At 50.6% G+C, this 24,926-nt stretch overlaps 5 protein-coding genes across 5 annotated transcripts; 3 read left to right on the top strand and 2 right to left on the bottom strand.

The window, feature by feature from the left end:
* Nucleotides 1–1,202: 1,202 nt before the first annotated feature.
* Triagg1_6118 (uncharacterized protein) lies at nt 1,203–3,160 on the bottom strand (the record flags this gene model as incomplete). The annotated part of the gene is made up of 2 exons (XM_062900708.1): nt 1,203–2,995; nt 3,052–3,160. The coding sequence occupies 2 exons, from the start codon at nt 3,158–3,160 to the stop codon at nt 1,203–1,205; spliced, it is 1,902 nt and encodes a 633-aa protein (XP_062754975.1).
* A 2,023-nt stretch (nt 3,161–5,183) lies between these two features.
* Nucleotides 5,184–6,385, top strand: Triagg1_6117 (uncharacterized protein; the record flags this gene model as incomplete). The annotated part of the gene is made up of 3 exons (XM_062900706.1): nt 5,184–5,634; nt 5,767–5,931; nt 6,237–6,385. The coding sequence occupies 3 exons, from the start codon at nt 5,184–5,186 to the stop codon at nt 6,383–6,385; spliced, it is 765 nt and encodes a 254-aa protein (XP_062754974.1).
* An 11,188-nt stretch (nt 6,386–17,573) lies between these two features.
* Nucleotides 17,574–18,041, top strand: Triagg1_6116 (uncharacterized protein; the record flags this gene model as incomplete). Its single annotated transcript, XM_062900705.1, has 1 exon — nt 17,574–18,041. One exon carries the CDS (start codon nt 17,574–17,576, stop codon nt 18,039–18,041), a length of 468 nt encoding a protein of 155 aa, XP_062754973.1.
* A 5,230-nt stretch (nt 18,042–23,271) lies between these two features.
* Triagg1_6115 (uncharacterized protein) lies at nt 23,272–23,802 on the top strand (the record flags this gene model as incomplete). The annotated part of the gene is made up of 1 exon (XM_062900704.1): nt 23,272–23,802. The coding sequence occupies one exon, from the start codon at nt 23,272–23,274 to the stop codon at nt 23,800–23,802; it is 531 nt and encodes a 176-aa protein (XP_062754972.1).
* A 670-nt stretch (nt 23,803–24,472) lies between these two features.
* Triagg1_6114 (uncharacterized protein) lies at nt 24,473–24,875 on the bottom strand (the record flags this gene model as incomplete). Its single annotated transcript, XM_062900703.1, has 2 exons — nt 24,473–24,570; nt 24,650–24,875. The coding sequence occupies 2 exons, from the start codon at nt 24,873–24,875 to the stop codon at nt 24,473–24,475; spliced, it is 324 nt and encodes a 107-aa protein (XP_062754971.1).
* Between the last annotated feature and the right edge of the window lie 51 nt (nt 24,876–24,926).

Raw genomic sequence — 24,926 nt, 5'->3', positions numbered from 1 at the left:
ACGACGATCCCAGCATCCTGATTGCACGGGTGACGTAGAATGACGGACTCCAAGCAACCTTTTAATAGATCGCCAAGGCATTGTCTGCACACGTTAAGCCCATCGTGTAGCTGCCCAACCATAATACAAACTATATTACCTTGTTTTTCATTTACACGGCACGATTACACGTAACGCATCGATTACGTTGCGATCGTCGATTTTGGTCCTGCAGGGTATCCTCCACAATCACTTGCATCTTGTTATCGACCGATCCCTCCATGTAAGACGATGGCCTCGAATCAGATATATAAATCCCCCTTCTTTCCCTCCACAATTCCATTGTCTCATTCCATCGCAACCACATAAACCAACAAACAATACAAAGAACTTCAATCCCAATACAAAGAAACTCCATCACCACAAATCACTTATACCAAAAGACAATCCAAACCGCCATCATGCCGTTCACAACCCACCGCCGCCATCACCACACCACAACCACCACCACTGCCCGGCCCTATCGCCGCAGCATCTTTTCCCGCCGACAGCCTCGCGTGCATCACCAGCGCAAGCCCACGCTCAAGGACAAGGTCAGCGGCGCTCTCACCAGGCTGAGGGGAAGCTTGACTCGCCGTCCAGGCGTAAAAGTATGACTGACATCTCTTGCCCTTCTTACCAATACATGGCAGCTGGAGAAGAAAAGACCTCATAGCTAACATCAATTAAAAATCAGGCTGCCGGAACTCGCAGAATGCGTGGCACAGATGGCCGTGGATCACACAACCGTCGCAGACGCTTTTTGTAATGGCGCTTTCAACTACACGAAATGATGATGGCACAGAATGATACCCACATAGAGGATGACTGCAACGTCTCACACTCATCGTTTCTTTAAATTAATAATATCTATTGAATAATTACCTTGATATTTCTGAGAACATCAAATTCATGCTGATTATTTCCTTGTAACTCCTGTCTATTATACTCTGTCAAAGCCAACTGTAGATGTGGCTCTTGTGCAAGCACCGTTGAATGCACAGTTTTCAGACGAGCCTATGCGTAGAAACCATTCTGGGAGCCCCGTTATCTCACTGATCCTATTGCAAACTTTTGTGTACTGTTTCCCGTCTCAATCCTTTTTTTTTGTAGCATTTTCTATTTGTTGAACGAGCTGCAATTCCAATTCCCATTTCACCATAGAATGCCTTCACCCCAGAGGTTTACTGCAACTCGTCAACCTCATCGGATTGCGGGATGGTTGGTCGGTAAACGGGAGCAAGGCGAATTTGATGATGACGTCTTAGGTTGTCAGTCGGGCGTCGCATCTGCGGTTTGGCGGGAGACTGGGATTCACTGCCAGACGTGGATTTGACACCTTCTTCACGAGCCTTCATCATCCTGTTCGTATCGCGAGGGGACAAGTACCGAGAGGAGGGTGTATAGTGCGCCGCGAGTTCATCTGCTTCTTCACCTATACCACGTCTTTTGAGCTCGCTATAGCATCGAAAGGCTATCTCAAGTTGCTCCAGATCCCTCTTGCTGGGGGATGGGTGCTTCTTTGTCCAGTTTGAGCTGCTCGTATCCAGGGAAGGTCTGTCTCGTATCAACCCAACGGTGATGCGATCGGTGTCTGGAAGTGTCCTGATGTGCCCACTCTGGTTCGGGGATTTCAAGAAAGATATGGCTTCTTGAGATTGGTATATGGTCAAGTCAGTGGTCACCTTCTCCAGGCTAATCTGAGTCGGCAGCTTGGAACACTGTTCGTCGAGACTGTCCTCAAGAGTGGGAGTTTGAACCCTGTGGAGATGAATCCGAGGTGTTGATGCACAGACCGGGGAAGAGCTCAAGATCCTATCTTCGAGGTTGTTCTCGAATCCCTTTTCGGCTTCAAAAGGGTCGATGATGAGCAGAGACGCTCTATTGGATCCAACCACAATCTTCAAATGTTGGCGTCTTTCAATAGCACTTGGGCTATGGCATAGTGCGGGCTCAGCAAAGGGGTCATCGTCCATGGATCGGCCGCTCCTGAGGGTCTTTCCGTCATTGGCAACAGGCTTGCGAGCTACACGACCACCCACAATTTGCTGTACCTTCTTTCTGTTGAGATTGTCGCCCTCATTCAAACGGATCTCAATCGTGTCGATTAAAGATGCTCTTTGGAGGGCAGGAGATACAAACACGGGATGGGAAGTCAATGGGCCATTAGGAGAGTCTTCTTGAACGGGCTGCTTCGTGAGCTTGGCGCGCGGTTTTGCTCCTCCGCTAGACGATTTCACATGCCATCGATCCCATGCACTGGATACTTTGGCCAGAACTCTTGATGGAGTCATGCGAGTCACCTTGGAAACGGGCGACTTTCTCGGCTGAGAAGGGGATGGCTTTAGAGCGTCCGTTGCCGCCAACATGGCACATACTTTCTCCTGAATCTCATCGGCATTAGTCGCCACAGCGCGGCCTTGACTGGCCAACTCGCTTTGCAAGAGAATTCTTGGAGTTCCATCCATAACGTTGTGGGGAAGAAGGCAAACTGCTTCAGCATCTTTCACAATAGGGTACGGAGAACGATTGGTCGACTTCTTTACAGGGTCCGCGAGGGGGCGGATCAAACTGTAGTCTTTCCGTTTAGGAGATGAAGTTGAGTTTCCACGAGGCCGTGAGGACTTTGCAAACCTATTGTTGGGTGACATTTTCTGAACTCTTGGAGCACTCGGCCGGTGTACTCGACTGTTGCTAGTTGATCTTTCCTTCAACGACTTTGGCGAATGAGAGATGAAGGGTTGTTCCCCAACGTCTGGTGTAGAATCTTCGCGAACTGGTGCAATAGAAGTTGAACAGTCAGGATCATCCTTTTCTGACTGTCCTTTAGCGTCCTCTTCTGCCGGCAGTTCTGAACTGCTGTCGTCGAGTAAGGCGCTCGCGATTTCCTCAATGCTGGTTGGTTGGATATTACTCTGCGTCCGAGAATGTCGCTTCGCGGTGTCGGAGCAGGGGCTCACAGATTGTGAACCAAGATCTACTCCCAAGTTAGCTTCGCCTCTTATTATGTGCCATATAAAAGAAATGGCTTACCGGGGTTCTTTGCGGGAGGGAAATCGGCCGAGGCCTTGGAACGATGTCGGGAGCCCAGGGGGCCAAGCAAACTTTTCTTCTTCCCATACGTTCGAGGCGGGGGCGCCATTTCAAAGTCGTAATGACGAGAAGAGGAACAGAAATGAAGTGAATGAGCCAGTAAAAGAAGGCAAAGTAGTATAAAAAACAAGACAAAGGAAAAAATGAGTGACGAAAAGAACGACAGAAGAAAAAACGAGTGAATTGCAGTCAGTCAGTCAAACGAGTGAAAGGGGAAAAATATGGTGAATGGCGTGATTGGCAACCAAAATTTCCCAAGTGATGGAGTAAACTTTGGCTGATTGAAGACAGATCATGAAGCCAGCTCTGTGTAGGAGAAGCAACCTCTGGAAACCTAAGGCTGGCCACCAGGATCATACATATGGTCAGGGCGATCGGCGAAGCTGGGAGATTTCATGTCCCAGAGGCGAGGCGAGGCAAGGCGAGGCGAGGCGCAAGCGAAATCTTGTCTTTTCGGAAAGGAAGAGGCCAAGTACCAAGTACGGAGGATAGGCGTTGCGTTGCTGCTCGAGAGAGGGCAGAGTGTTAGGAGCCCATGTTTTGGAGAGGAGGATGGAGGAGGAGGAAGAAGAAAAAAAGGCGCCGATGTCGGTGAGGGAGGAAACGTACGTATTTATGCACCTTTATGGCACGAGGTGCGGCAGAATTTAATTCACAGAAGCCTTTAGGGAGTGACTGGCCTGATGTTGGAGGAATTGGCAGGTGACGAACAGCTGTTCAGGGGGGGGATGCCACTGAGGGATGCCACTGAACATGTGGCAGGAGCACCTGGCAGCGTGTCCCTGAATCACTGCATCAAATTATTAGGCTGCAACGAGAGACGCGTTTACAATTATTGAGTGTGTGAGGCAGATTTTATATTGATAGCATGCCTCAGTTTTGATGGTGTTGTGTATGAAGCTCATGTTATTCGATGCTGACGGAATGCAAGCATACAAGGTTACTCATCACGATAGTTATACTGAAGTCTTGTATTGAATTACGATAAGGAATGTGTACGTTTACTTGAACTATATACATCTTCCATCAAGTATCCCATATCAATAGTGGAAAGATATTGGCCGTGATGCGGGATACTCTTGGGTCGTTGCGAGCCTACTCTTGGCCAAAAGCATCTACAACTTCAACGGAACAGCATGACTAGGTAGAAGAAAATAATTTCAAAAATTGTATTATGAACTAAGACAACTGTTCTCATTTTCTTATACACACATCAACCACATCTACCGAGCAACTACATCTACCAAGCCAGGAACCATCATCTTTCAGACACGTAAGGCTAAGTGTGTGTGGATATTAAACCCATTCGATACGCATCGTCAGCCAACCAAAGAAGAGACGTATAATATATACCTAATTCCCCTGAAAACTAAACAGAAATTCATACCTTGCCTACATTCGTTCTCAATCCACGCCTTTACAACTTTCTCTCCATCTTCAACGTCGTCGCCCAAGGCTTCAGCACGTGATATGCATCACCAGCCCTGCTAGCGCGCCTCATCCCTGTCCCGATCCTTTTGACGGAGCCGGATCGGGGAGAGCCGTGTTTTTACATCATCGTGACCAGACGGCCAGAGAATTGTCGGAACAGCCCTAGCAAGAGGGGAAAAAATTGAGAAGGCTAAGAAAAAAATCCAAGCTGCAGCTACCTCATGCTTTGATCACCCCACCAGCCCCAACAAAGCAAATATCGTTGTTTGCTCACGAGGCCGAAGCGGGCTTTTCGATTGATTGTCCTCTTTTTCTCCCTTGTTGCTTTTCATCCTTATTTACGTCTTGGGGAGCCATTGCAATTGCTGCGCTCTCGGCATCGTACACGCGTATTTCTCTCGGCAATTCCGGCTTGAGCTACAAGTACACGGCATACGAAATTGCTGCCGGTGCGGACTCTTGGAGCTCCGAGGCTCCGCTATCTCCATCTCACCGGTGATTCCTTCTGCGAGGTTCGGCGAGAATTCTAGAGACCATCGTCATTCTGTTTCCCTTTCACGAACGGAGTCAAGTCCCATTTACACAACTACGTTGGGTAAAGAGGAAGAAGAGGAACCTCTGCACTCGTTGCATCCTACGAAATGATTCGAGCGGCGTTTCAATCGAGAGCGACACCGTTTGGGGCGGCCAAGGGCTCGACGGCACAATATGGAGCATTGAGGGATGCGTGGGCAAGGCTGTCTTCGTCACAGCCCGTCTCAAGGCTCCAGAGCAGCAGTAGCAGCACATCATGGACGAGGTTACATTCAATTCAGCTCTGGCGGGGAACCACGCGCCACGGCGCTTCGATGCGACCAAATGTCAGGATAGCTGACGGCTTTGCGAGGGGGGCGCAAAGGCGGAGCTTTATGTTCTCGGCATGGAGGCGCAACACGGCGCAAGGGGCCCAGGAGAAGTTGTCACTGAGCGGGAGATTCAAGAAGCTCTCCAGGGAATACGGGTGGTCGGCCGTCGGAGTCTACTTTGCGCTCAGCGTGCTGGACTTTCCGTTCTGCTTCCTCCTGGTGAGGGTGGTCGGGACAGAGCGTATAGGTACGTGTCCCTCTCCGCGGTCGATGCTGTGCTAAAGGAGTATGAGTATAAGTATGAGGATGAATATGAGTATGCTGATGTGAGCGTGGGAGTGGCAAACAGGTCAAGTCGAACATTACGTCGTGTCTGCAGTCTCCAAGTTTATCCCCGAATCGGTGCGAGTACGATGGAACGAATGGCGAGAATCTCTCAAGACAGAAGAGAAGCAGCATCTGGGCAGCAACGGAATCAGCGACAAGGTGGAAATGGCGGGCTGGGGAGTAGAGAAGGCGCAACAGCGCAACAAAGAAGAAGCCAGTGAGTTTGAACGTGGGGGGGGGGGGGGGGGGGGGGGGGGGGGGGGGGGGGGGGGGGGGGGGGGGTGTAGAGAAGGCGCAAAAGCGAAAAAAAGAAGAAGCCTGTTATTTTGAACGACCCCCCCCCCCCCCCCCCCCCCTCTCTCCCGAGATTGTCTTGTTGCGTTGGCAATGTCTTGCACGACTCCACGTCATCGGACTATGCCCGACTGCTCTTCGAGGCGTGTAACTCGCAACCGAGGAGGGCACAGTATGGCATTGATATGAGACAATAGGAAGCTAATGGTTCTCTTTTTTTTGTGGCAGGCCTGGCAACGCAGCTGGCGCTGGCGTACGCAATCCACAAGAGCTTCATCTTCCTTCGGGTGCCCTTGACAGCGGCGGTGACGCCCAAGGTGGTCAAGGTGCTTCGTGGATGGGGATGGAATATTGGCAAACGGACCCCACGGTCATAAATGACAGACAACCCGAAGGAAGCCGAGATTGGCATTTGAGATCTGCAAGTAAGCATGCTATTCTATCTGGCTGTACGAATTTTGTAATACTATTATCAACGTTTGTTGGGGGGAGGGCGCAGTGGTGCAGTTAGACACGGGCGTACGGATCGCACTACTATACATCTAGACAGGTTTTGGCAAATATTAGGCTGGACAAGTACAGACATGAAAGAGACATGACAGAGACAACCAAAAAGATTAGACAGAGGACAAGATGTTCTTGATTGACGGACAAAGACTCTCCATACCATAGAATAACGATACAACAAAACTCGCAATGAGCTCGCTTTGCGCCCGCAACCACATCCGTTGGCAATGAGAGAATGTCCAACAACCAACTCTGCACAATGCCAAGTCTACGAACGAATCAACGCCTCAAAACTACAGATGGGGGCCAGTTCCCCCCCTCTCTCTCTCACTGTCTCCCTACCTAGGTACTGACGGCTATTCGGCTGCTCGTATCTTTGATTCCCGACATCACATTTGGGCAACTCTTCAACGGCCAGTAGCGCCAGGAAGCAGGAAGCGCGCAGTAGTGTAACGGACAAAGGCCGACGAAAGAAAGACACCGCCGCGGTTTTTCTACAAGCTTAAGAGGCCGTAAGTCAAACGTCTTGAAAGCCGACAACACCATCCATCCAACCCCCCCCTTCTGTCGAAGCCGAAAAAAAATGCTACCAGTCCTGCTTAGCACCGATTCTCGAGCGGAAATCTAGCCAAGACCAGTTAAGTAGCTGTCATCGGTAATCAGAAAAAACATGACGTATCACGCAAGCCCTCGGCGCCAAAGCAGAAGAGACTACCATGGGTTAGGTAGGTAGGTATGTAATAAGGGAAATAGGGAAAGAAAAACGCCGCGTCCGTCCCAGCGGTCCGGGGGGAGGGTGTGTGTGTGTCACGTTTTCCCCTTCGCTCTTCTCTGGAACGCGGGTGTGATTACAAAAAAACCTGGGGCGGAGCTGAAAGGGGAGAAAGAAGTCAGCAAAAGAAAAGAACGTTGAATAGAAGGGGGGGAAAAAAACTCAAAAAGTTTTCAAGAGTGAGAACATTGCATAAGCAAATAAAAAAAAAAGTGGCGAGACAAGGGGGCCATCGAACGCCCAGAGTTGGAGTTCCGCGGGCGAACGAACATTGACGTGTCTCGATCGATAGGGGGTTACGGACGGAGAAGAGTCCGCAGCTTTCTCCGGGCCTGGCGGGCTCACGTCCGTCGTCCGAAACCCCCCAACCTAGGTACTTGAAGGAGATTTCTGCGAAAGGGCACATCAGGGAATCTCGGGCCGACGCACACAGCGTCAACAAGAGAAACACCAAGCGTCTGGGCTATCTCTCCAGTGGTGGGCAATTGGTTCTCAACCCTCCAGACCTTTTCCCTCATTAGTTGGCACATATGGGGGGGTGTGTCCCCAGCAGCCAAAGCACTCTCTCTCTTCCAAAGAATGGGAGAAGGAAATTGGACGACGTGAGGCGTTTCTTGCTTGTCTCCTGGCTCCCCCCCCTTACCATGGGTTACAAAGCTGGCGGCGAACGAAGAAGAGCGGAAAACGCCTCGCCCCTCCTCTAAAACGTGCGTTGCTATTAGCTTTCAGACCAAGTTTTCTTTGACAAGCGGCCAAAGCTGGGCCCGCCCTACTCTCCGATGGGTAGGAGAGCAGTAGTAATCTCTCCCGAGGGCTTGTTAGCAAAACGAGGCGGCGTCGCCCCAGGAGCAAACAACCCGTAGTGCGTGTAAATCAGCCCTTCTAGAACAAAAACTTCTAATAGAAAGTTCAGAACATGAATCGCGCACATTGGAAGGAAGAGAAGAAGGGGGGTGGGGGGTAGCTATACAGATTGGGATCGTTTTCCCAACTCGGGATATCATACGAACAATTGATGGAAGAAACACCATTTACTCAAAACGGGTAGAGCGGCAAAGCAGGAAATAAGGTGAGTTATTTTTCTTTAAATTTTAAATTTTATTCTCGTTGCCCTTTGATACGTTCTGGGAATATGCCCTTTGTGGAAACCCACGGAGAGAGACGACACAAGACAGACGAAGATTGGTAATGGGGAGGCGTCCACGTCCACCTTGTCATCGCCGACTGACAACTTTTTGGCTTTTCGGTGCTTTTCCACGATGTAGTCTAACTGCTAGAGACGTGGGGACTTGAACAAGGTTGTAGGTAGTTGCGAAATAGTATGGAGGTAGTATTTGGGATGTCTAGTACCTGGGTAGCTTAGTCGATGAGGTTCAAGGCAGTCAGACAGAACATCAGAGCACTTTGGTAAGGTGATTGTGATGATGCGTTTTCTTCCCCATCAACAACCCTCACTGAGTGACATGCTTGTGTGTGTGTGTGTGTGTGTGTGTGTGGTGGTTGGCATCCACAAGCCACGTTGTTATTACTTGACTTCACAGGGCATCACGGATCACAGCGGAAGCTAGTTGCCTCTTTTCGCTGCCTATCCAGATGTCACAATAGCGGGATTTTTTCCCACTTGCAGTTTGATGAGACGACGTGGGAAAGCCTAGACGCCATCAACTACGGCCCCGGGCAATTGTACGGGAAGCGGCTCCCGGGTGTTTATCGGGGGAAGATGGAGATAGAGATGGGGGGAGAGGAGGAGGAGGAGGAGAGGTGAGAAGTGAGATGACGACGGAAAAGCGGATAATGGAGATGATCCATTCTCACATGCACTTGCGTAAAAAAAGAACCAAAGTCGAAGGGGAAAAAGGAAAAAGGGAGCGAAGGGGAAAAAAAGAAGAAGGTGACGATAAACACAAAACAAAAACAACAAAAACAACAAAAAAACAACGCACTCGCTCGCTTGGCCATCCCCTTTTCGCGATCTAGCCGACAGAGTTCGAAACTACATGTACTAACCCACGACCCCCCAGCGTCTGGGGAGCACAAAACAGAAACCAGGCAAACACAAAAAGCCCGATTCCCAATGGAAGTTTAAAATAATAATAATAACACCCACGAGAACGAGAAAAGCCATCCATTGAAAAAAAAAAAAAAGCGTGGCCCAGGTTCCCTCTTTTCCCGCTGCCCACGCACGACACGACGTAACTGGAGCCACGTTGTTCGCCGCTATTTGAGACCCTCCCAAACGTCTCTCCCCCCTGGCCCAGGAAGCCCATTAAATAGAGTTTTCAGGGAGACGTCGGCGGGGTGGAGCCGGAAGATTCAGGCGAAGCGGCCGTCCAGGACGCGGGCTGGCTAGGCCGCAATTGGGTTTGTTGGGCGTGGTTTTGTGTATGAGGTTTTGTTTTGTATCTTGTCTGTCTGTGTCTGCCTCGATGGATGATGATGATGATGATGATGCCAATTGGTGGGTTTTAGGAGGGAGGACTGAAACTGAACTGCCTTGAATGACATGGCGCGCCGATCCAGCAGTCTTGTAATCAAACTCTATTCGCGGCGTTGCACCAGAGGCTAACAGCAGAATCGATTCAATCTCTCTGTTAGAACACAGCCAGGACGAGTCGAGTCGAGTCGTCGGGCATTTAGAACACCGGGATTAGAAATGAATTAGGCAAAAAAAAGCTCACAAAGGTGCTCGAGGTGCAAAAAAAAAAAACCTCGCCGGCGGCTCCAAAAAAAAAAAAGAGAAACCAAATAATTCGGCCTATTGGCTTCTCCAGGGACGAGGCCCGCATGGGCTCGCGTGGGTGATGTGCGGACGAGGGCGCATGCGCATTGCATATGCGGGCGGTAATGGAGGATTTGCCGAGGGCCTCACATGTAGGCAAAACTGCATCCGGCATAGCTGAATGAGACACAAAGGGCCGCCTGCAGCACTTCTGCAGTAGTTTTGCATGCCTCTACAGTTAGTTTACATGCGAGCTTCCGGCCAGTCGCATCGACGGGATGCACCCAATACCTCAATTTCTGCAGCCCGGAGCACAGGGATGTTGGCCGGTGGCCGCCCTTCATTCGCGAGCCTTTTTTTTTTGCTTTTGCTTTTGATCTGCCCTTGAAGCGCTTCGAATCCTCCTCGGAACGGGAAGCATTAGCAGCAAGGCAAGGCAAGGCAACGGCAGCGGCAGCAGCGGCAGAGCCAGCATCAACTTGGCTAAATCCAACACCAAAAACCCCATGGCCCGGCTTTCTTTCCTTGGACAAGTTCTAGATGCCAGACCAGACCATCGAAGCAAATCGGGGGGTGCTGTCAAAAGGAGGGGAGACTTGAGCCGAGTTTGGCGCCTTACCTATGTGCTAACTACCTACCTGGTACTATTATCTATCCTATACCGGAGCGAAAAGAAGCGTCGTCAGTAGCAAGACAAAATAACCCCGGAAAAGAAAAAAGGGAAGGGGAAAAGAAGGAGGGGAAAAACAAGGGACCCGTTCCGAAAGGGTCACGCCTCTTTTTTTTTTTTTCGATTTAGAGTTGCGATTTGCATATGCTCGGTGAGGGAATCGCGCATGGAGAGGGAGAAAAAAAAAAGGAGACTGCTTTTCCCCTTTCTCTCGTCGGTGGTGTGTTTTCTCTCTTTGTCTTTCCCGGGTGCCCAGTTAAAATTAAGAAACTTACGACAAGGGACCCTTTGTTGGACGGCAGAAGGAACTTTTTGATCCCGTCCTTTGCTCTCTCCTTTTGCCGCGTGTACAGTATGAAAGGATCTTTGCTCGCTTGGCTGGACGAGGCAACGTGATTAGATGCTCGTTTTTTGTTTCGTTTCCTCCCCTATACGTGCTCGCCTATATTTCTCTCTCACACACACGTACGCACCCCTCCTCTCCCTCTCTTCTCGGCAACTGGGCGGAAAACAATCAAGGGCCGAAACTATTTAGTCGTGCATTGCATATACATACATACATACATACATACGGCAAAAAGAACCTGACTGGGCACCTACCTACCTATCATCTCAATGCGGCGTAGGTACTCGATGCTAAAGGATCTGCGCTTGTCCTAGTGTGATGTGACTTGGGGAGTGGGAGAAAACAATGTGAGCACGTCTCTTTTGCTTCCGTCAATGTGCAGTGCAAGTGCAGCATATGCAACGGCAAGCCCTTTTCCTTGCAACTATTACCCGCCCGTGAACTAGACCGGCAGCTTGTATCATGCATCAAAACGCCATCCTCTCATCCCCGGTCTGTCTGCCCTGTGTAAAGAAACAGGTCGTTTTTGTGTAGCCACACTCGTCTCTCCCCACGCAGGCCCTTTTGTGATATCAGCTGTTTTTTTTTTTTTGTGAGTGGTCCCCTTTTTGCAACGCAGACGCTCAAGACTGACATCTAAACAAGAAATGGGGCCCCGGAAAAGAGATGAGATGAATAAAAAAAGAGTGGTTCCGAGCCATCACTCACACACACCCCCGCACACAGACAAAGGAAAAAAGAAAGAAAGAAAAAAGCAATTAAAAGGGCTCTTCCCAGCTCCCAGATACTCGGGTTCCGGGACTCGGCGGGGCGTCTTGGTATGGGGGAGCTACGCGGGAAATCTCTTGGAAGCCGGGCCATGGTTCGACTTCTGACATGCATGACCCAGTTCTCTAGCGCCGCTACCTTTGCCGTCTTTGGAAATGCCTACTGGGACTGAGCGTGGAGTGCGGACCAGGGGGGGGTTCGGTTGATATCCATGCTATGTTACGAGTATGTACGGGTATGTATGAGTAGTAGTATATCCAAGACACGAAAAACCGCATGTGGACGTATCGTATACAGAACCGTAGTGCATGTACAGGGTGTGATTCGCGGCGGTTGCTTTTCCTTGTGCTTGGGAGGTATTAGCTGGCCATTGAGTGAATCCCCCCCCTATTGGGTTCTGCTGCGACACACAAGAATACACTTTTTCTCGTCACAGTGCCGTTGATCACGACGCTGCTGCAGCATGAGTCGTTGCGCATCAGAGTCGCCCGCTGCCAGTTACAAGTATACAAGCATATCATCATCTCTCTCTCTCAATAGTCTCGCGACTGTGGAGAACCAGCGAATTAGCAAAATAATGCTGATGACCCTTTCCACCAATGGGGAGCACTGTCGTCCATGCCGGCAATCGTCACCGATCCCAATGCTGCTGTCTAGGGACTTTGTAACGATGATGGGCGCCGCGATGCACAACGACGGGCACCTCGGGGTGGGTTGCCGAAGAAGCCATCTTGTTCATGGGCGGCTTTTTGACTGTACCATTCATTGTCTCTTGTAAAACGGTCTGGTTATGCTTCACGCCTGGCCCCCACCATGGTGCAACGAAACGGCACCGAGTAGCGGTAAATGAAAATGGATTCAATGCGTTGCCTGACAGCGGCCTCTAACGAGCCAACGGAATGACATTCATGTTGTCATGGCTTGCCGTAATTTTTCGAGCTTCCGTTGTGCGGAACTCCGTCATCCATGTAATTCCGTCAAACAGTTGACTCCAAGGTTCCGTCCTTCCAGCCCCCCTACTGTACATAGATGGTTCCCCCCACCACCGCGCTGCTGCAACACTTGCGACTGTCCGGTCCGTTCTTTCAGGCAAGGCGTGATGGAGTATGTAATAGAATCTTGCTTGGGGCAGCAATTCCGAACATAGGGCGTTTTGTCTCGGCACATGGATTCCCAAGGCTCTGGGGTACGGACTTGACGAGTCAGTCCAAGGGCCGTATTAGGCAATTCGCATCTGCCCTCGGCGTCATCTAAAGAGGCATAACATCGAATCTGGCCCACTAGCATCTCCGGTGGAGCCCTAGAGCAGCAGAGGCTCTGCCAACAAACAAGTTGGAGGTGCTCGTACGTGTCATTATTCGTCCTTTAGTGCATGTGGGCTGGCTGTTATTCTGCTCCACGACGATCGTGGGGAGTCACGACATACCCAAACCGTACTGTAACGATCCACCCAGGGCGTACGTACAGGCAGGGACCGGGCGAGATGGGATACACTTGGGCATCGTTGTGGTTTGTCCATGGCTTGGGTTTATATTTGGATCTTTGTTGTTGTTATATGTAAGATTGGGGGGGTGATTTCTGTTTGCCTAAGCTGACTGACTCGGATATCCTATTATTAGCAGTGCCTGGAATCAACTACGAAGCATATTGGTAGTAGTAGCCGGACGAGCATCATCAGGATTCCTCAACATTCTATTCTAGGCCATGTACGGAGTAGAGCAGAATGGTTGGAGACTTGTCGGTCAGGGGAATTGACCAACCGACTTGTGCCGACGGTCCCCGTTAGCTGAGGGAGAGACTGCCGCATCTTCGATTTCGACGACGGATCAGAGACACGCTCATCGAAGGCGTCAGGGAAACAGACTAGACGGCGGGAGGCATTACTCGTGCATCTCCTACTCGCATAAACTAACCAAAGCAAGTAATCTTGTAACGAATCCGCGAGTTCTCTCTTATCAAGCAAATTGCTAATGCATGCGCGCGGTAGGGAAAGAAAGTGCGCGGTAAGAGACAACATGTTATGTGTGTTATGTGGTGAGTGTGGTCTGAATAAACGCCTAAAGGAATTAAACTTTTTTGCATCAGACAAACACCGCTGGCTAGGGGTGAGCGGTTGGCTCGCTGAGGCTTCCAAACGCCGCTCTATAATCCGAGTGCCGTCAAATGGTCCCACCGGCTGCTGGTAGTGTCGGCGTTTCAATTCATCTGTGCCAGACGGTGTTATTGTTACCGAAGATGAGGCGTTGGGGAGGCTGATCAGGCCTTGTCGCGGCGCTGCAGCCTCCTCTCCACCAGCCCATGAGAAGGCGTGTGTCGGTAAGCATGAATACCCAAAAAGTATCAATATCTTGAAGCATAATGGCGAGCCGAAAAGAATTAAAAATTTAAGAATGGGCACGAGGCTGTTTGTGATTGAATGGGGTCGGAAAGCCAAGTGGGATATCCCAATTGTAAGATTCTGATATTGGCTTTCGAAAAGCACCGTTTACACTTCAACGGTGTCGTTGCAATGCCCACTTTGTGTAGCTGAGCTGGCGCGTCCTCGTGGAGGATTTGGGGGCGCCTGTCATGTGGAGAGAAAGAGGGTCGAGCCTCGTGGACACGCGATGTTGGAATGGAATCGAGCAGAAAGTGTATTTGGCTGGCAACAAAAGGGAGCAACGAAGAATGGTTGGAGACTGGCATTCCCTCGAGGGTTTGAAGGTTCGTCCCAAAATAGTAGCGCGTTTCACCATTTCGGGCTGTATTGTTCGTATTTCTTGGGGGAGAGACGCATTACTCGCTCAAGAGGCCTGGCCGGTACTGTATTATTACATTTGATGATGATTGGCAGCCCAGCCCAGCCCGGCCCGGCTAGTTAAAGAGAAGGAGGGCTCAATGAAATGAAATGCCGGCCGGATACAAGATCAACAGAAACGGACGGACGAGCACAAGATTGACGGACAAGAGAACGGATGGAGGAAAAAAAGACCAAGAAGCGCAGCACAGCACGCACCTCTGCGAATTCCGCACTTCCTCCCAGCATCAACGAGTGACGTGCCCTTGACCGCCTGGCCGCGTTGAGGCTGGGCCGGACAGGGGACCCAGATGGTGCCAAAGTCAGTTTATGGCGTGTGGGGGTTTGCTTGACACAGCGTCTTTTGAGTCGCCAGCAAAGAAAAAAAGTTTTACTCGGATTGAATCTGATTTGATTGCAGGCACAGGATTGAGCCCAAGCGGCTGAGTAGCTTTGCCCCTAAGGCAGTTCGTGTGAGAAACAGAACCGAAAAAAAAAACCCTTTTTGGCGGCTGCCTATTTTTTGCTAGGTGAATCGAGATTTGCGTGGGGACCCGACCAGTTGATCCCTTTTTATTATGATGATGATTATCATCATTGAATCGATACTTCTTTTGTGCAGTGTAACGAGTACAGTAGCACAGTGGTGAATAGATATAGATAGTAAGAGTCAATGGTATGGTAACACAGCAGGGCACGCACAGCAGCAGGGTCACGACTAACACAGCACACACCAGACACCAGACACACACGAGAGTGTTCTACAAAACACAAGCCGGATCGTCTGGGTGCCACCCCAAACAAGGCGGTGTAGGCTTTGTAGGTTTTGCTTGTACCGTATGTGTATGTATGTACCGTATGTACGGAGTATGCAATGTATGTAGGTAATCAGCAATAGAACTTTGATGATGCGGCCAACGAGCGTCCCCCAAGTCCCAAGCCTTCAAAGTCCGGTTCTCCGTGCTGCCTATCCGGCTGGGTGGAATTATCGCCGAATGCCACGCAGGGCAGGGCAGCCCCGGAGCCGCAGCCAGCCCAGACTCTCCCAGAACTCCCCAGAAGCAGACGGAGCGCATCAGGACCCGAACAAAAGTCATGTCGCTGCCCATCAGGGACTGCCAGCAGCCACCGTGTCATGGTGCCATGCGCTAAAAGGGGCGTTTCCAAGTGGACATGCCTCACGCTGTTCTGGCTTCGGGAAATGTTGGTTTTGGTTTTTGACTCAAACTGGGGTTCTTGTGTGTGCTCGGTACTCCGTGCTTCTCTGCTGCTCTACACGTAGGTACACAGCGGCATTTCTGACTTTTGGCCCTTCCAAAGCATGTCTCTGGGCCGTGTGTGTGCGTGTGCGTATAGTTCCGCTCAAGGCCCCCTTCGGAATTTAGACGGCAAACTCTGCTTTGTTTCTTTCTGGACAAGTTTCCGAGATTGCTCGGACGAATTGTAATTTCTACTGCTACGAGTACTTCTTCTTCTTTCCTCTTCTCTTGTCCCCCTTTTTCAAAATTTTCCTTTTTTGCCATGTTGCCCATTTGCCATCAAACCGTTTTGTGGGCATTTTGTGGGCTTCTGCCTCGTGTCGTGTCGTGTCGTGTCGTGTCGTGTCAAGCGGTTTTCGGTTTTCCTTCTTTAGACTTTCGGCCTTGTATTTCGTACTTTTCGGCCTGGCTAAACCGTCACGGCCAACGGACTAGTGCCGGCGCTCGCATGGCCAGCAAACGCCTCAACTCGCCAATGTCACCAGCGTGCCTTCAACTTGTACGTACTGTAATATGGACTGTACTCGTACCGACTTCGCTGCGTCTTTTGTACCCCATACTTCGTATCTTTAACTTTTCCCACGGCGGCAAAGAGTCCCGGAACTTCGGGTCCCCGCTGGATTACCAATTATGCCAGTTTCCATGTCACTCTTTGATTCTTCTGCCACGCGCAACTTTCTTTTTGCTTGCTTGTCTCTCTCCTGCTTCGGAGGCGCTTTAGCCTGGGCGGCAAACGGGCTGGCGCGGGACATGCTCGATTGGGCAACAGGTCAAAGGCGAATGTCTCAGCTTCGTGCGGGTGCTTTTTGCCTTTTCCCATTGCCAATTGGCGCTAGTCAAGCTTTTTGCGTCTCGATGGGAGACCCGAGCAAAACGTTGTTTCATTCTCCCGAGAGGCCGGGTCGAGAATAACTATAACTATAATTATCCTTCTCGCTGCCGGGTTTCTGGGACGTCCTTCTTGGCTTTTCTTATCCCCCCCAATCTCGCACGTGCCCACCGCAAAAAAAGAGACTTTCCTCTCTCTCTCTCTCTCTCTCCGACTCAGGGTCCGCCCCTGATATCAATACTTGTACAATACAGACCGGCTCCAACGTTCGACGGTACTTGTGTCCCGACCTGACACGGCCGACTTGCGCCTTGGGTCTACCGCTACCGCTACCGCTACCGCTACCGTACGGTACTGGACTGGACTGTACTGCTCTGCTTTTGATACCGCTACGCCCTGGCCAGCAGGGAACCCCCCCTGTCCCCACGAGTGTCAGATTGCCCAGAAGAGCGGCTGCGTCGCGCTGAGAACCCCCTCTTGGACACTCGAGGCAGTCCTAGACGCACGAGAGAACTCAAGCTCACACCCGTTTCTTGGCCCCCACACACGGACCGTACGCCAAGCCGTCAAGCCTGCTGGGAGTGTGTGTGAAGAAGCAAGGATCCCCCTCCCTGGCTGAGCCTGATCGTGGATCGATACTCCCGCCCACTCTCCACCGCATATATTGGTCTTTGGTAGTGCTTTGTGCTACTTGTACTTGCTACTGTCCCTACTCGTATGCAATAGGTTATTGCTTGGACGCCTCGAGTAATTTGCCTTGCCTGCTTCTATATATACGCTACCTCCGAACAAGTTGCGTGTATATATACGCCATACCCTGACCCCGGTCACTGACGCACGCCATCCCATCCGACACCCACTCACTCGTACAAGCTCCTCCCAAGTGCTCGTGCTCGTGCTCGTACACGCCCACGCATATATGACCATCGCCTCGACCACCATCGCTCAGTTACCAAGTACGATGCTGTCTGTCTATCCCTCTGAGATCCAGTACCAGCAGCACCTCAACCACTCCCCCATCCGCCCCATGCCTCACCGCCAGCCTGACGTCTCGCTCGGCTACGCCAGCATGAGCAATCGTCACTCCCATCACCACCACGCCTCCAAGGCCGCCGCTGCCCAGCAGCACCAGGCCCAGCAGGACGCTGCCGTTGCCCAGGCCCTCGAGATTGCCAGGGAGAGCCCCGATGGCGCCTCAGATCCCACCGTCAGCAAGATCCTCGAGTTGGCTCTGTCACAGATCTGGGGCAGGGTCCAGGCCCAGCCCGACTCCTATGTCATGACCCGCGATGAGTTTGCCGTCTTCAACTTCTTCCAGCACCGCTTCCAGGGCGACAAGACGGCCGTCAAGGCGCGCAAGCGATACTGGGATCACACCAGGGCATGAGCATGGGGTCATCATTGCATTGATCATTGCATTGCCCCAGACAGGCGATCGCCCGCCCTCGGTGCAGAAGCGTGATATCATTGCCGCTCTCTCCCCTCATTCAGCCTCTTTTTTTTTTCCAATTCACATCCCATCACCACGCTTTGCTCCATTGAGCCACCACACTGGTCGATCCCTTGGATCACACACGTGCTCTTCATGGGACGGCCGCCCTCTCCATACCAGACACGAAAAAACGAAAGCAAACGACGAAGGAAAACAAGAAAAAAAACCCCCCCCAAAAAGAGCCTGGTCTCCCACCTGGAGCAGAAGATCCTGCAACACCCACCACCAGCACCAATGGCTGTGAGAGCAGGGCTTCCTACCAAACATATTTCACCATCACATCACAAAAAACACTTCATTATCATGATACCATGACAAAAAAAGTTACGGAACGTGGCAGTCCTTTTCACATCTGTCACTTATCGACTTCTCTCAACTCACAATGGTTTCTCCTGTGAGAAAATACTCATGACTTTCACGCTACAGCATCCTTACCTCGCAATGCATATGCAAGCACCACCTCAAAAAACGCCAATTGGCACGCACATATGCACTACCCGATTTCTTCTTCTTCCTCTTCACATCCCCCCCTTTTTCTTCTTCTTCTTCTTCATTTACAGAAACCACTTTTTTTCCTTTTCGTCATTTGTGCGATCGCTGAAAGGCGGGTCCCACAAAGGGCGATTGAACCACATAAGCCCGCTAAAGAAGTCGGACGACCTGTTGTTGCCCCTGGCGCTGCCTCCGCCCCTAAAGGTTAGGGCCTCTTAGGGTCGCCTACAGGCCAAGCCGTCAGCAAAACATCCAAGATGGGAAACTCGACTTTACCCGGCGCCGCCTATTCGGGGACCTGAACTCCTCTGGCTAGCCAGGACCTTTGCATACGAGGATGGGCTATGTCACATGTCGGGGCGATCTCGCTGCTCTTCGTCGCGTCTTCGGATTATGGCCGATTAGCAGCATCGCCAACACTAGGGCGAGAGCCCTTCCGGAAGCTAAGGTGTCTGGCCTGGCTTACATGGCAAAAGTCGAGACCACTCCTGATGGACGGGATATTATCTCATGACTGACTATCTTGACGGTTGGGAGTTCCGGCTCGGCGCAGCGTGGATTATGTGGATAGAGGTGGAAGGCTTGGTTGGAAAGGGTGTTTGAAAAAAGATTGGCTTGGTGTTTACAATATAGCTTGATGCTGTTACGAATTTCCTTTACATAGATACCAGCGAAGGACCTATAGACTTTTGTTTTTTATTTTATTTTATTTATTTTTACTTTCAATTGATACATCTTATATGATATACTCTTCTTCTTCATCGCCTGGGTGGTGCCGCTGTGAATGCCCGGTTGATTTGAACTTGTCTTGTCTTGTTGCTTCGTATAGTCGTCCCGCTACATAGAAGCCGTCTCTTTGACTAAGGATGACACGTTCTATGCGTCTTACATTACAACTTGGCGCTACGGGACTGGTTCCGTTGTAGTATATGGCAATATTTGGAGTTGAGCTTCGAATCATCGTAGTGCCTGTACTACAATATTTGGAATTAATCTTGGAATAAGAAGTGTGATTATTGTTCATGACAAATGGGACAGTTGTTTCCAGCCTTCCTAAATATTCCAAAATAGCGTGAATCATGTCACCACTACACATTTTCATACTATTCCATTTCACGTTGTTACCCGTTTCTATTGGGGAAAAAATGTCTAGATGTTCATGACTTGCTTCCTGCCCCTTCTACACGTCCTAAGCCTTGGACGCATAGCCTACCCCCATAGCCGCAGTCTAATGCCTGGCATCTCTATCAACACTCCGCCAGCTAAAAAGTTGAAATATCTAGTGTTCGCTTAAAAGTCTGTGGCATGTCGGTGCCACTTCCACGTTGGGAGAAGTTCCCGCCATTATCTCCGGTTTCCATACTTTGGAGGCGCGCCTGGGCGGAGAAATGTCCATCGCCCCCTTTAAACGCCGCTACAGAACCGAAAGAGCAAAAGTAGTTTTCTTGCGCTGCGGCCAACTACTCGTTGCCACTATTCGCCGACTTTTCTGCGGCATAAAAGCTCGCCCACCTGAAGAGAGAGAGAGAGAGAGAGAGTTTGCACCAAGCTGCTAGCCAGCACGTTGGTTGAGCATACTTTCGTTCAGCGGCTCAACTTAGGAGAGATTGCGACACGTTTTTCTTTTCACCGGTTTAGGAAGTTGTAAAATAGGACGGAGGTCTCGGAAGGGATTGAAATAACCTTCGTTCAGCCTCATGTTGTGGTATTGAAGACTTGCTGAAGGTACATGTAGCTTTGACTTGCAGCTTTCTGAATCAACTTTGTTATGAGTAGACGAATCACGCAGCATATGTATCGACGCCGCACGTCGGAATAAAAAAAAATCTAAGTCTTTTGTTTCAGCAAGAGACAGGGTTTTGGCTAATGGCTCTCTTTGGTGGCATTACAAAGCAAGAGAAGGTAATGTTGGTACACAGTTCTGAACTTGTTACGACGGACGAGAGTTTCTACTGTGGCAACTCCCGGTTTTATGAAGGAAGCTATGAGATCTTACCTACTGAGTTGACGAGAGCTTCCTGCTAAGACAAGTCCTACCTGATCTTGATAATAGTTTTGACCCTTGATTGAAACGTTTGTCTGGTTACTGGAAAATAGGAGAGGAGAGCAAGGAAACGACATTGGTAAGCGTAAGGCTTTCTCGGTTTCTCCATCGCCTGCGGAACTCCGCCCTTCTCGCCAAAATATCTGACCTAGAATACAGGTTCTTGTCATCTGCTCCAGGAGCCTGGTAAACCACGTAATCAAAATACTACCAGCAACGTGGTGGGTACGCGATCGGATCTTCGGGAATCTGCCAAGATATCTTAAGAGGGTCGATATGTCATCCAACCACATTGAAGCCTCCGCATGCCTCATCTCCGTGACGTGGAATATACGCACATAGAGACGGGCGACAAGCTTTTCCCCAGCATCATTGGGTGGTCCGCCAACCAGAGATGGTGGGAAACGCGCACGCGACACACCTCGATTCCCACGCAACAGCCCAAACTCTGTATCCTCAAGGGTGGCTTTTTCCTCTCAAGCTGAAAGGGTCGTGGCTCATGGATGAGGGAGTCAAAAACAAGCCACGAAACCCTAGCCACCACGTGGGAACCGGCAACTTTACCCGCGGCCCAAAGGTAGCTTTGCTTGATTCAGAGAGCATGGCCTTCTGTGGGCCTCGAAGAATCAAGCAAAAGCAAAAAGCAAGAGGGCGAGCCAGCAGAGTTTCAGTGTTCCCCAGCCACAGTAGCCATCGCGCATGTCATTTTACGAGCCCTTTGTGGGGGGCGCTGCCACCGGCTTTTGGGAGGTTTGCGTCGCCATGACGGCAAAAGGGAAAGCGATCAATGACAAGGTTCTAGCAAAGTTACCTGAAAGCAAATCCATTCTTTCTTCCGTCTTTTCTCCGTAGGGCCGGTATGGAGAAAATTGGAGATTTCTCGGTGAGAGTTCAAGGGCTGTTGTTGTGTACCTCCTTTGAACGGGGGATGTAACTACATACGGAACTTTCCGTTTGGGCGAGGATTCTGGCATAAATACAACCCATGATAGAGTTCTCATTCAAACGAGCACAGACGTTGCCACAAGTTTTTTTTTATAAGGCTATGCAACGGTTTTGTGACCCACGTTGATGTCCGAAGACCACCGAAGAGCTCCGGTTAGGGTTCCCGGAACTCGGAGCTCGGAGCCGGCTGTGGATAAGTGAGACTAGCCGGAGTTCATCTATGAAATCCATAACGGAGGACTATTTCTCCGGATTACCTCTACTATATTTCACATGTTTTTCTTTCTCATCCATCTTTTGTTCCGATTGGCAGTTGTATCTTACTCTGCCTCAGCTGAGGTCCTGTAAAATGGCCCCATGGGCGGCGCAATGATTGGCCATTCGCACCTGTTCACATGCTATGCTCAGTATGTACACGTAAACAGCCGCTCTGAAACAAGAAGACGGATGAGGATACGAACACGAGCACGCGCTTCACATCCCAGCATTCCCCTCAGCATCACACGCGTCCTTTGTCCAGCTGGATCCGTTTCGGGCGTGGAAAAGCTTCCTGGCCAATGATGGCGATGACGACATGGATTTGTCCACTGGCCAACGAGCTGCCGCGCGACTATTCCCAACCAGGGAGATCTTGTCTCATGTAGGGTCCAGCTGCAGCCAATGAAGCCAATCCGCAACACGCAGCAACACAAAAACACGATTGTGTCGGACCAGGTGAAGATTTGAGACAAACACTTGGTGGCTGTAATTTATTTTTCATTTTTCCTTCTCTTTACCGTGAACGATTCTTTTTGCTGGGCTGTTTGTTGCTTGAGACGAGTGTGACGTCAGGGTGTTTTACAGGGCATTTTTAGACTCTCCCAGACAAAACTTGTCAAAGCAAAAAAATGGCAGCAAAGTCACAGGCAAAACAAAAAACCCCAAAAACAAGCTTCACACTGACACTTTTTGATCGACGCCCGGATGCAAAACGTCATGCAAGCCCTCCACAAGTGCCGAGGACTCCGGCAGCACAAGGACGCATGAAGCTACACCATCCTTCGTTTGGCCCATTTTTGAGACACGCTGGAGGTAGCGTCTCTGCCAATCGCGGAGACGCTGTACTTTGTTTTTGTCCTTTGGTTGTTGTTTTACATCCCGCCCCTCCTCCCAGCTTAGGCAGATCGAAGCTCCCCCCCCACAACGTCACTGCCCGCCCATGTCACCTTATAAGCTTCCTTTCCGTTGGTTGCTCGGTCGACACTCTTGCATCACGCCTTTCCCACTCTTGAATCGCTTGCGTCTCTGCCTCGACGGTTCTCGTGTGCAGCGTCGTGTCTTTTTTTCTGCTTCAATTGAATCCGTAACAATTTTCTAAACCAAGCCAAAACACAACATCGCCAACATAATACACTTGGCTCTCAAGTGCTTCTAGCCTTATTAGCTTCGCTACCGTGTGTGCTTCACCGATTGTGCAGACCAGCTCCAATTGCACGGACAGGCATTTCCGCCGCTTGAAAAGAAAAGACACGCCCTCCCCCTGCCAGGTCGGCGGAAGATCAATCCCACAATTCGCGACGGACTGTTGGATCGCCAATTGAATTGAATCAAACCAAAATCAACATCAAAACAGTCAAAATCGAAAGCTTGGACCTCACCGCCACCATGTCCAACCTCTTCAAGATCCTCCTGCGCATCATCGCACTCATCTGGACCCTGCTCATCACCGCCCTCATCGGAAATGTCATCGCCGCCAATGTCAACGGCCACATGAAAACCATCAACTTCACCATGTTCGTCGCCGCCTGGTCATGGGTTGCGCTCCTCTACGGCCTTGTCGCAGTCTTCGTCGTCAGCCTCGCCGTGCCCCTTGCGCTCGTCTTCTGGGACGGTTTTGCCACGCTGCTCACCTTCATCTGCGCCATTGTGTTGGCCGCCGAGCTGCGGGCTCCCAACTGCGGCAACATTTCCGGTGCTCACTTGCCCAGCGACTGGATCGGCTTCGGCTCTCACCACGATGAGAGGAGGTGCCGTGAGATCCAGGCCAGCACTGCGTTCATGTGGTTCCTTTGGGTGTGCTTTAGCTTGCTCTTGGCCATCACCATCCTGGATTCTAAGGGCAGCGGCGGTTTTGGCGGGTCGATCCGGACTTCACGCTCTTCGCGATCATCTCGGCCTGCCATGTCGCAGGTCTAAGTGTGCTCGACGAGGAGCCTCTCCACTGTCCTTTCCCCTCACATCCCTCGCTATGGGAGGAATATTGTTGTTGATCAACAGGATTTTTGTCCCCGGTGGATCACCTAGCAATTGAGGGAGCTAGATTTAATGCGAAGATGTTCTCTCAATTCAACGCATGCGAGTAGAGCTCTGTCTGGAAGAAGCCAACATGTTTTAATGGGTGCCAAGTTGATGGGTTGGGCGGGTATATGAAGTTACGCTGTATTAGCACGTACATTTACGATGGGCAATATTCGGTATCGGATTGGTATTGCCAAAGGTTGGCAGGAAAGGGACAGTATTATGGAAATGATAACTAATGTAGTAATTGAGGGATGAATAACAAAGTCATGTTTATATATACATTATTCTTGCCCATTACCATTTCTCTTCGTGACACCGAATGTGCCGCGCTACATGTGGTGTTGTTCCTGACAGTAGATGTCCCTCGTGCTTTCGAGCATGTGTTGCCAAGGCTTTGCTTGATCATAGATTTGGCCGAAAATGTGGTAGCGGCGCCTCTTGATGTTTTATCGGATTGACGTTTATACTATATCGAACCGGAATCAATCTATGCATTCCCATTCCTAGCCTGTGAAGACAAACAATCGATCCAAAAACGCCGAATGATTCTTAATCCGAGGGACGGCTATAAAGTGGCGGCCACAGCGCCGGCGGCATTGAACGACTTCTTGTTCGTAACTTGCACGTCTACGTTGTGCACCCAGTTCATGTACTTACCCCAGCCTAGGCGCGAGATCAATCGTCAGCAACTGAGCCCATGCAGAGGGGAAAAGTAGGAGATGTCCGGTCCGGTGCGACTCACTCCAATACGCAAACTTGCGGCCAAAGAGCTTCCCCACCCACGGCACAAGAATCATGGTGAGGAGGAGCTGGAGCTGCTCAAGGCTGCGGTCCCATTCTGCCTGCGCCTCGGAGTCGGCCTCGGAGTAGAGATCGCTGGTGGAATCGGAGGGGAGAGAGTCGACGTCATCTTTGTCGTCGGTGATGGAGGAGGCGTGGAGGTCGACGAGGGACTCGTCTGAGGCCATTGCGACGAGGTTCCGAAGGGGAGAGAAGATGGATGGGCGGTTGTGGTTGTT

The sequence above is a fragment of the Trichoderma aggressivum genome, assembly GCF_033847375.1.
Source record: "Trichoderma aggressivum f. europaeum strain CBS 100526 chromosome Unknown scaffold_023, whole genome shotgun sequence".
Lineage (NCBI taxonomy): Eukaryota > Fungi > Ascomycota > Sordariomycetes > Hypocreales > Hypocreaceae > Trichoderma > Trichoderma aggressivum.
This window is presented reverse-complemented; position numbering and strand designations above follow the sequence as displayed.